At 41.9% G+C, this 12351-nt stretch overlaps 1 protein-coding gene across 1 annotated transcript in view; it reads right to left on the reverse strand.

Moving 5' to 3' along the window:
• LOC120914518 overlaps window positions 1–12351 on the reverse strand; it is a 70873-nt gene that overhangs the window by 22460 nt on the left and 36062 nt on the right. Inside the window, exons 11-13 of the mRNA XM_040325195.1 lie at window positions 9851–10013; window positions 2228–2377; window positions 364–524 (exon numbers count right to left, since the gene is read on the reverse strand). Coding sequence (XP_040181129.1) covers window positions 364–524; window positions 2228–2377; window positions 9851–10013 — 474 coding nt within the window. The remainder of the gene's footprint in view (window positions 1–363; window positions 525–2227; window positions 2378–9850; window positions 10014–12351) is intronic.

Genomic DNA, 12351 nt, shown 5'->3' on the forward strand with positions numbered 1-12351 from the left:
TTGATAAAAAAAAAAAAAAGCATGGGGGTACCCCCAAATTCAATTACCAGGCCCTTCAGGTCTGGTATGGATATTAAAGGGAACTCCACCTCAAATATAAAAAAAAATTACGCGGGTTCCCCCCAAATATCCATACCATACCATACGAACATGAGTTCGACTCGAACTCGAAGCTCATCCCTACCGCCTACACTTAGGCACTGTAACGGAAACCCCACCATTTTTTACACGAGTCATCCTTACAGATATTTGGAACATCCAGTGTACTACTCAGATTAGTCTTTTGTACATTTTTTGTATAAATACACCTCAGTGTGTAGTTTGGATTCTGATAATATACAAAATGATCTAATTATTAATTACCTGACCCCAGAAAGAGGACATGGCTTCAAAAATGTTATACACAATTTGAAGCATCCTTTGGAAATTAGGGTCTTCATAACTGTATCTGTCGCCAAACATTATGGAGCACATGATATTAGCAGACAACTGGCTGCAGTATATTGTGGGATTGAAGGGCACACCTGGAAAAGAAAAAGAATACAGCTACCAGTTAACACACACATGCAAACATGGGAGCTTATTCATGAATCTAAAGAAAACAGTCACCTTGCCAGTATACAGCAATCTAGTTGTACAATCTTTGTACAATTGTCTTAAGATTTACCAAAATTATGTAATATGACAACCTAATTAAGCAATTATATACTGTGTTATTTATCTCCATGTTAAGTTTGCTTAAGGTATTGAAGAGAAACTCAAATTGTTTTGGATCAATTTTATAAATAAATAGAGAGATAGAGAGAGAAAAGAAAAATCCAATTTGCAGCACCTTGTAAGTTATCTGACTTGAATTTCACTTTGTTTTAGCACTGTTTTTTCACACTATACAATAGACATGTGCACTGCCGAAAAATGTGTTTGTTTACATTGATTTATTTTTTTCAGAAATTAGAAAATTCGTAAATTCTAAAAATTCTAAAATTCAGAATTTGTTGATTAATAAATTCGGAAATTTGATAATTCGCAAATTCGAAAATTCGGAAAATTGAAAATCCAAAAAGGAAAATCCAAAAATTTGAAAGAATGAAAATCCAGAAAACCCCAAAAAATAACTAACTAACTAATAATAACTAACTATTAAAATAGAGGTATTGGAATTTCCTTTCAGATTTGGCTGTTATTGAACGTGATGAATACAAATTGTTCTGAATTTACAAATTATCCGAAATAAAGAATGCCACATCTAAAAAAACGGAACAAAACTAAATAATAATAAATAATAATATATTTTTATTATTATTGTTATTTATTATTATTAATTTGTTACATTCCATACATTTAGATATGGCATTATTCCAAATTTTCTAATTTCCAGATTTTCTACATTTTCGAATTTCATATTTAGAATTTTAAAATTTTGAATTTTTTGAATTTTCAAATTTCATAATATTTTGAATTTCGAATTTCCAAGATTCAGAATTTTCAGAAAAATTCGGAAATTCAGATATATGTTAAAAAACAAATGTGGAAGTAAACAAATTGCACATGTCTACTATACAAGGTAGATAATGGATTTAAAAAAAAAGCAATGTGCCATTGTTGAGTTCTCAAGGAAGGAAGGGGTGCAGGCTGTCCAACATCCACAGAAATCCACACAATGTTTACGGAGATGACACAGCTGACAAGAGTCACCAATGACAAGATATTGCTCCTGTCAATGGTGCAATTTCCGTAAACATTCTGTAGTCTTCTGTGGATGTTGGACAGCCTGCACCCCTTTTTTCGTCAAGAGCTCAATGACAGCACATTGCTTCTGCTTGTTATCCATTATTTAATTTCAATGAAAAAGAAGAAAAGTTACTATAGAGCAGTGATGGCAAACCTTGGCACCCCAGATGTTTTGGAACTACATTTCCCATGATGCTCATGCACTCTGCAGTGTAGCTGAGCATCATGGGGTATATAGTTCCAAAACATCTGGGGTGCCAAGGTTCACCATCACTGCTATAGAGGGAGAGTTATTCTACCAACATGTGAAATTTGAATGACCTATGTAAGTTGATAGAAAAAAAAACATACCCAATTTTGCACTCTAGTCAATAGGAATATGTTATGTTAAATTAATAAAATTGGTAAAAAAAAATTATCCTACTATCCAAAGCCTGTAAATGTGACCAAGCTGTGTAGATTTTATACAATGGTTCCTATGTTAAGATCCACATACCCTGGGTTGTCTTTAGGGCCTCCACCAGACTTTGAGCTTCCTCTTGAATTCGTTCCTCAATGCTTCTTTTACCCACGCCAAAAGATCTCAGGGTCTGAGTCGTGAAACGACGGAGCTGCTTCCAACGCTCACCATTACTGAATATTAGGCCTGAAAGAAATTTTAAAATGATGTTCCAAAAGTTTCTTGCCAGTTTTCTTGGCCTAAGGAAACTTAAAAAGAATAGGTTTGGTGACAGTAGCGAAAGTTGGGTCAAGAATGGCATTGGATCTCAAGATTGTTTAGATTCTCAATGAACTTGGAACAGGTGATGGACCTCAAATAGACAGTAATACCTCCCTACTTTCTGGAAAGCTAAAAGAAAAACCTTTTAGCATACAGTATGTAGGCAAAGGGCATGACCCTGCCACGGCCTTGGTTAAACAGACCACAAAGATCTGATAGGCAAAAAATGATTGATTAATCCCTTGATGCTCATGTCACACATGGGGCCCCACTAGACTGGGCTTTTTTCTGTGGGGCCACATATTCACATTTCTCCCTTTTGTGATTGGAGCGTGCCACATGGTGCAATCCCAACAGAGACACCAGGCTCCCACCGTGAGCCCAGTGCCTTGTACTTGAGATTTAGGGTCACCTGATTGCTGTAATAGCCTCTCATTGGCTATCACAGTGATTAGTCATTGTGAATCACACTGTCACGTACCTGGTGATGGAGTCTGACGTGGAGAGAAAGAAAATCTCTTATGCCGCGTACACACGATCATTTTTCGGCATGTAAAAAAAACGTTTTTCAGCATGTGGAAAAAACAACAATATTTCCAACTTCATCATTAAAACGACGTTGCTCACACACGATCGTTTAAAAAAAAAATGCTCTAGTAAAGCGCGGTGAAGTACAACACGTACGACGGCACTATAAAGGGGAAGTTCCATTTGGATGACGTCACCCTTTAGCTGATTCCGTGTTAGTAAAAGACGATTCGCGCTTTTCTGTCTGTTACAGCATGATGAATGTGCTTACTCCATTACGAACGGTAGTTTTACCAGAACGAGCGCTCCCGTCTCATAACTTGCTTCTGAGCATGCGCAGGTTTTTAACGTCGTTTTAGCCCACACACTATAATTTTTTACAACCCAAAAAACAACATTGTTTAAAACGTTGTTAAAAAATGCAGCATGTTTGAATTTTTTTTTTCGTTTTTCAGAACCCGAAAAATTATGTGAAGCCCACACACGATCATTTTAAATGACATTTTTTAAAAACTTTGTTTTTTACATGCCGAAAAATGATTGTGTGTACGCGGCATTACACCTCTGGCACGGTACTCCTGATAAGGTAACAGGAGGTAAAAGAGCCTGGAGTGGCACGGGTGCCTGGTCGTTCTAGTGATGGCAGTTGCAGATGAGAGGTCTGTGTGCACTTGCATGCAGGCTGGAACATCACGCAGGGCAGCAGGTACAGTAGGCTGGAAGACAGTCTTTGGGCACTTGGTGGCTGGCAAGTGATGGGCATCAAGCACTCGGTAGGCCGGCAGGTGGCAGACGGCAGGTACTTGGCAGGCTGCATGGGTAGGGATGGCCTCCATGAGCTGGACACAGAGCAGAGTCAGGCAAGTCGGGTCAGGTACAGAATAGCAGGCAGAAGAAATTTCAGGCTCAGACTGAAGCTGGCAATGGTAAGTAGATAGGCAGAAGGATCAGGCAGGAATGTGGTCAAAGGGCAAGCCAGGGTCGGCTCAGGCAGTCCTTAAGATCCTAGTGCAGCAAAAGTGGTTAAATAGCCCACTTGGCACCGATCTAATGGCGGCTAGTACATCTGTGCCAGGGGCCCCTCCCCAGTGTAAGCTTTCTTGAACCCCCCCTCCCCAGTGTAAGCTCTCCTGATCCCCCCTCCCCAGAGTAAGCTCTCCTGATCCCCCCTCCCCAATGTAAGCTCTCCTGATCCCCCCTCCCCAGTGCAAGCTCGCCTGACTCCCCCCCTCCCCAGTGTAAGCTCTCCTGATCCCCCCCAGTGTAAGCTCTCCTGATCCCCCCTCCCCAGTGTAAGCTTTCCTGATCCCCCCAGTGTAGGCTTTCCTGACCCCCCCACCCCAGTGTAAGCTCTCCTGATCCCCCCCCAGTGTAAGCTCTCCTGATTCCCCCACCCCAGTGTAAGCTCTCCTAATTCCCCCCAGTGTAAACTCTCCTGATTCCCCCCCCAGTGTAAGCTTTCCTGATCCCCCCAGTGTAAGCTCTCCTTATCCCCCCACCCCAATGTAAGCTCTCTTGATCCCCCCAGTGTGAGCTCTCTTGATCCCCCCCAGTGTGAGCTCTCTTGATCCCCCCCTGTGTAATCTCTCCTGCCCCCCAGTGTAAGCTCTACCGATCCCCCCAGTGTAAGCTCTCTTGATCCCCCCCCCCCAGTGTAAGCTCTCTTGACCCCCCCAGTGTAAGCTCTCTTGATTCCCCCCCCCCCAATGTAAGCTCTCTTGATCCCCCCAGTGTAAGCTCTCTTGACCCCCCCCAGTGTAAGCTCTCTTGACCCCCCCCCCAGTGTAAGCTCTCCTGACCACCCTCCCCCCAGTGTATGCTCTCCTGGTCGCCCCACAGCCGTTCTAACCCCCCGGTGTGTGCTGTTTTTACCCCCCTGGTGACACCACACAAGCACTTTTTAACCTCTATTTTTCCTTTATATTAGCTTTTCAAAATAACAGATGCAGTAATATTGGGGTTGGATAAAACATTTAGTGCGGCATAATTTTTTTTGTAATAAAATAATACATTTTATATAGTGAGTACACATTACAACAAAAAGAGGGATAACTAAGGCTGAACAAGGGACAGAGGGATTTGATCTAAAAAGAGGGACAGTCCCTCCATATGAGTGACAGTTGGGAGCTGTATGAAATAAGATTCTTGTTGCCCCTGGAAATTGGGTGTAACCAGTGCCCACCAAATGCAGCCTACCAGTGCCCATAAAATGCAGCTTATTAGTGCCCATCAAATGCAGTTTAACAGTGTCCATCAAATGCAGCCTACCAGTACCCATCAAATGCAGTCTGCCAGAGCCCATTAAATACAGCCTACCAGTGCCCACCAAATGCACCCAACCAGTTCCCACCAAATGCACCCAACCAGTTCCAAACAAATGCAGCCTTATCAGTGCCCACCAAATGCAGCCTACATGTGCTCATCAAATGCAGCATACCAGTGCCCATTAAATGCAGTCTACCAGCGCCCATCAAATGCAGCCTTATCAGTGCTCACCAATTGCAGCCTACTAGTGCCCACCAATTGCAGCCTACCAGTGCCCATCAAATGCAGCCTTATCGGCGCTCACCAGTTGCAGCCTACCAGTGCCCACCAATTGCAGCTTACCATTGCTCATCATCTGCAGCCTACCAGTGCCCATAAAATGCAGCCTACCAGTACCCATTAAATTGCAGCCTATCAGTGCCCACCAAATGCAGCCTACCAATTCCCACCAAATGCAGCTTACTAGTGCCCAACAATTGCAGCCTACCAGTGCCCACCAATTTAAGCCTACCAGTGCTCACCAATTGAAGCCTACCAGTGCCCACCAATTGCAGCCTACCAGTGCCCACCAAATGCAGCCAACCAGTGCCCACCAATTGAAGCCTACCAGTGCCCACCAATTGCAGCCTACCAGTGCCCACCAAATGCAGCCTACCAGTAACCACCAATTGTGGCCTACCAGCGCCCACAAAATGCAGTCTTATCAATGCCCACCAATTGCAGCTGCAATCTCCTGCTGTCACAGAGCTTGGATTTGAATAACCAAGGCAACCGATGTAACAAAGTCCCGCCTCACGGCTCTTATTATACACATCACACTGATTTAATTTCACGGCATTGGATCAGTTTTCTGTCTCCTAAACTAGGAGGCGGGACTTTGTTACAGCGCCACCAGGCATTTCAGATGAAAGCTCCATGCAGCGTCTGTGACATACACAAGAAAAGGAGAAGGGAGGGGAGCACTCTGGCACTTTGTGCACCCTGCGCACCCACCCAAGATAGACCCTGCATATACCTTCACTATTCGTAATAAATACTAACATTATGGTTTTATTCTATTTGCTGGTGGTGTGGTAAGCTTTTTCCTGACATAGAGTTGTGCGGGCTTGCTGTGTTTCTGGCTATCATTTGGAAGCTTAAAAGGGCAGTATCCTTGATTGAAACTGGTGATGACAGTGGAAGAACAGGCCAACCTGGGTGTTGTCTGAGTTACTTAAAGAGTTAGCAATTCACTTAAATGATGTGGTTTGAATATGCACTAGCAGATTTAATCATCGATAAGACTTGGCGGTGAAGACATGTTTATCTCTTTATTTATTAACTTTTGATTTATTTATTGAGACACATTGGACATTTAATTGAGGAGTATATATAATACATTTTATTATTGAAATTGATGGTGTTGTTTTATAGTTTATTTTCCCTAATGCCCTTTTCCTGTGCTGTGTCCCAAAAGCTCAGTGTGAAGTGATGCTACTAATGCTGCCCAGCTCTGCCCTATTGTTGTGTATGGATGACTCACCTGCAGACCATGTGTTTATATGTAAATAACCGACATTCATATGTAAATAGACATGCCATTCATATGTAAATTGTGACAGCCAGTGGCATTGATATGCAAATAAAGGCGGCATTCATATGTATATCATGCCCCCCTGAGGTCATGTCCACCATCACTTATACTGAATTCTGCCCACTGGGGAGGTAAAAGGGCATGATATAAAAAAAGTCCTGCTCACCTTCCCAGTCCATGGTGTGCAGGCAGTGAGGGGATGATATGCTATAACCTCTAGCAACCAATCAGTGAGCAGTATTACTGTACAGCAGGGATATGCAATTAGCGGACCTCCAGATGTTGCAAAACTACAATTCCCATCATGCCTCTGCCTTTGGGTGTCATGCTTGTGGCTGTCAGAGTCTTGCTATGCCTCATGGGACTTGTAGTTCTGCAACAGCTGGAGGTCCGCTAATTGCATATCCCTGCTGTACAGTAATCACTAGCAACCAATCAACAAGCAGAAGTCATGTTCCCTAACCTCCAGCAACTAATCAGTGAGCCGTAATGTGTGCTGTAACCACTAGCAACCAGTCAGTAAGCGGTAATGATACACTGTATTTTTTTTTTGCCCAGGGTCCAATTAATATTAAAGACAGCCCTGAGCAACAGGTTTTTTAACAAGTGACCACACTTGCCAGCTGAGCCAAGGTCTAAGGGAGGTATGTAAATTCATATATAAGAGCTGTTTTACCTGCCATGGAATATATATTTATGCCTAGACATTCCTGCGATTTACAGCCTTACTAGGAAGACTTTTCTCTACTGCGGTTAAGCAACACAGCATGGTCTCCTTCCCACACCCAGTCTGCAATTGGTCAGTGAAGATATAGAAGCACAAAAATCATCACTTTGCTCTTACCTTCTGCTAGCATGCTTATTGTAAGCACATGTGCATGCATGACACCTGATTGGCTATGTGCTGCTCCTTGCTCTTCCAGTTGGAAGGATGGCAATTCAGCTTTAAAGTGTTTGTCAAAACTTTTTTTTTTTTGTCGTTTTAGATAAAGTAATAAATAGTAAAATATCTAAAACCTAGAAGGTTATTTTTTGTGTTGCCTGTGCCCAGTGGAGGGATTTCCTTCCTTTCCTTCACTTTCTGTCATGGAGGTGCAATGATAAATTAGAGGAAGTCTTTCAAAAGTGAACAGAATTCCTATCTTGGAGAGTTGTCACAAGTTGGAGGATTTTTCCTTACTTCCTGCTCTGGTAAAAGTTATAAAATTTTGGATTTCCTTGTACCTTCTGTCTAGGTGACAGTGGTCATCAGGACAAATAGGGAAGTGTCAGGAAAGGTTTCACCTGTTGGTGACGCTGTCTGTTTTGTGGATCACAGTACTGGTGTCCACCAGCGGGTGTCTCCTAACAGTCTGGAGCTGTCATTAAAGGTTTCACCTGCTGGTGGCACTGTTAGATCTTTGGGCCGCAGTACCAATGTCCACCAGCTGGTGTCTCCTGGCCGTATGGAGCCAACATTATCCCCTGCGATTATATATTGCAGCCAACCTGTTCCTAGATGCGATGGCTGCATTAATTTTCTTCGATAGAGCAATTTACTTTATTTTCATCCAGTGATCCGAACAGCAGGGCTGTCTTAATGAGAGGGCACAACTGGGCACTGCCCAGGGGCCCCAGCTGCATGGGGGGCCCCTGTGCTTTCCCCAAAGCAGCTGGTCCTTGAGCCCACGCTGCCCCAAAATTGTCTCTATTGTAGGGGCCCCAGAGCATTACTTTGCCCAGGGGCCCATGATTCTATTAAGACGGCCCTGCCGAACAGGAACAAACTCCTAGTGCTGTTTGTCCGTATCATAGAGGAGCGTGGTTCTGTACTCCTCAAAGAACAATTTCATTGTCAACAGTCAGCAGAGGCAGAGAGCACAGGAATAAAAGCACTGCTACCAAGGTCTCCAGCAAGATCAACAGGTATATTCTGAGCTTATCAAACTAATATAATAAAACGTTGTCAATTATATATTTTCCAGACCAAAAGAAACCAAGAAAGAGAAGTTGCATAGTCAGGTTTAAAAAAGACACAAGTCCATCCAGTTCAACCATAAAAAATAAATAAATACAATTAAAAATATCGTACTATGCCATATACCCAATTCTATACCCACAGTTATTCCAGAGGAAGGCAAAAAATAACCAGCAGAGCATGATCCAATTTGCTACAGCAGGAGAAAAAATTCCTTCCTGATCCCCCGAGAGGCAATTGGATATTCCCCGGATCAACTTTACCTATAAATGTTAGTACCCAGTTATATTCTGTACATTTAGAAAAGTATCCAGGCAAAGCAATCTACTGACCTAGCTAGAACCACCTCTGGAGGGAGTCTGTTCCACATTTTCACAGCTCTTATTGTGAAGAAACCTTTCCGTATTTGGAGATGAAATCTCTATTCCTCTAGACGTAAAGAGTGCCCCCTTGTCCTCAGTGTTGACCGTAAAGTGAATAACTCAACACCAAGTTCACTATATGGACCCCTTATATATTTGTACATGTTGATCATATCCCCCCCTAATCTCCTCTTCTCAAGAGTGAATAAATTCAGTTCCTCTAATCTTTCCTCATAGCTGCTCTCCTCCATGCCTCTTATCAGTTTGGTTGCCCTTCTCTGCACTTTCTCCAGTTCCCCGAAATGCTTTTTGAGAACTGGTGCCCAAAACTGAACTGCATATTTCAGATGAGGTCTTACTAATGGTTTGTACATAGGCATCAAGATATCTCTCTCTCTCTGGAGTCCAAACCTCTCTTAATACAAGAAAGGACTTTGTTCGCTTTGGAAACCGCAGAAGTTCCTTCTTAGGGTTTACATACACTGTAATGAATTAAATGCTCACTTTAGATACCGGATTTAAATTCAGGATTTGTATCTGAACATCTGGAACATCTGGTTATCCCGAAAAATATTGGTCAGTAGAGTTTTTATATCATAATAAGACCTTTTGTCCATAAAGACAATTAATAATTAATTAAAGACAATTAATGAAATGGTCGAACCTTAGTAGTAATAACAGCTAGTGCTGAATGTAGCTGTGACATGACTTACCATGACCTTTGAAATATTGCTCTATAGATGGCGTTAGACCTCTCATTCCAAACACATCACTTTGGTCAACTAGAGCTTCTTTTACAGCATCATAGCCACACAGGACAATGACTCTCCGTGGACCAAGATATATGGTATATACATCACCATACTTCTCTTTGATCTAAAACACAAAATACATTTTACATGTTACAATATACCAAGAATTTTTTTTAGTGAACGTTTGTCCCATAAGGCAAATGTAATCGCATGGTCTTTTTATGGTAGGGGCAAATTCATGTGGGTTAATGGAAGTGCACTTCATAAAGCCTGCTGTGGTGCTGCAATTGGTGTCATGGATGTATTGTATTTTGGACCATATATATTGTATATAGGTATATGCTTAAAAAAAATTAAAATCTCTATAAAAGTGCTGTAGCCTCCTTTATATAAAATATTAAATAACATACCATGAACCAAAACAAATCCTTATTGTTCAGCTATCTTTAACATTTCACAATTTTGCATTCTTCCAGTCTTCACTTATTTGCATCTCTCTGACATCGGTCACATGACATTGCAGAGTTTGGACAAGACAATGGGAAAATAGATATTATTATGGTATATGTTGGCAATATAAACAACTGACAGAGAAGGTACCAATTTTTAGCTGTTCTCATTGCTTTAGAGCAGCTAATGTCAAACATTGGACCCAAGCCTAATTGTAGTTCTGTCAATAATAGTCAACAGAAGCATGACATTTTGACATATTTTAGATAAGGTATTTAGGGTAATACACTGCCATCCAGAGTTTGTAGACAGAAATGCATTCCTCATAAAAATCGATGCTGGAACCCAATTTGAAAGGTCTGCTCCCATGTGGGAATTCTTTCCGAATTCTCCAAGGTATTGTTAAGCAGCACAAGCTGAAAAAGGGACTGCCAAGGGAGAACAGTAAAACCCTCACTTCAAGACAGAGAGACTGCCAAGACCAAGAACCCATTTTCCCTGCAACCCCTAAAATGACTGTAGTTCTGTAAAAAATGTGTAGCCACCCTTCCCTACGCTGGGGTGAATATCTAAATTTAGTTTTGCTGAGTGGTAAACATCCCAAGCTGATTTGTAGTCTGTGCTCAGTTGGTCTTCACGTGAGCTCAGTATTGCTATTGGTCCTGACTTCTGCCAGTGGGTTACATAGTTTGTAAGGTTGAATAAAGACACCAGTCCATCCAGTTCAACCTGTGTGGGTTTGTGTGTGTATTATATCTCTACCACTTCCCATATCCCCAATAAGATGCCCATCTAAGACAGATGTCACTGATACCTTTAGCTTAGGAATAGTGTCACTGGTACCTCTAGGAATAGTGTCACTGATACCACTAGAAATAGAGTGAAAGGCCATATTAATGCTGGGATATGAATATTTATATATCCCCGACCAACTAGGTTTATTGCCGGTGGTGCGTGCTAGGGGAAAGCATAAATATTCAAGGTTGGGATTCTCGACAAGAAAACTGCCCAGAATCTAAACGAGAAAAATAGAGAGGATGTTCACTATTTTCTCGTTGTGAGATTCTCGGCAGTGGAAACCCACGCATGCTCGAAATGACTTTGACACATGCGCGGTAGATTCCTAGGCATAGGTAGAGTGCAGTAAGATGGCAGCGATGGCATCGAATGTGACGAGCGCATGCTCGTCGTACGCGAATGATGTCACAGCGCTCTTGCCTTTCAAGAGAGTCTGTACACTCGGGCAGCAAGAGATTCTTGACAAGAATCACGTCAGGAAAAACAACGTTTTTTTCCTGGCGAGATTCTGGCCCGTGTGTACAGGGCTTCACAGTCGGAACACCTGTTTCAGGGATTAAGCACAAAATGTATGTGTGAAACGCATCTACTTGACCTCGTGTTGGTGTCTTTGGTGTTATCACTTAAAGGCAATCGGAATTCCTGGATGTGTAGCAATTTATTTATTTTCTTACCTGTTTCAGGGACAACTGTCTAATGAGTTAATTCCAGGGGTATTCCTAGGGTCCTAATAGACCAGGGTCACCTTTGGGCACACAGATTGAAACTTTGATGGGCTGGTAGGATACTATGATGACCGCTTCGGATCAAATACAAGACAATACTTTTTTTTTTAGCTGAACAAAAAAAATTATCAAAAAATTGTGAGGTTACATTCTGATGGCAAAGTAAATAATAGATTGTTTGAAAAATAGATAAAATATGCAATGTGCAAAAACTGTATATAAATGCATATAGCATATCATCCCCATATTTCAAAAGAGGCCCAGGGCACCCAGTAAAAGACCTGGGGCATGTGCCTTGAGTCAGCGAATCTATCAACATTCCTAGGAAATTCTCCTCATTTGGGAGATTTTCTCTAACTACCTGTTACATCCAGAGGATAGGAAGTGAAAGAAAATGTTCCCAATGATATAGAGACAGCACAGCAAAAAATTGACTGGCAGAGGTTTTAATGCTTCCCTACTTTATCCCTATAATTATATAAAGCCAAA

Source organism: Rana temporaria, chromosome 9 (genome assembly GCF_905171775.1).
Source record: "Rana temporaria chromosome 9, aRanTem1.1, whole genome shotgun sequence".
Classification (NCBI taxonomy): Eukaryota; Metazoa; Chordata; class Amphibia; order Anura; family Ranidae; genus Rana; species Rana temporaria.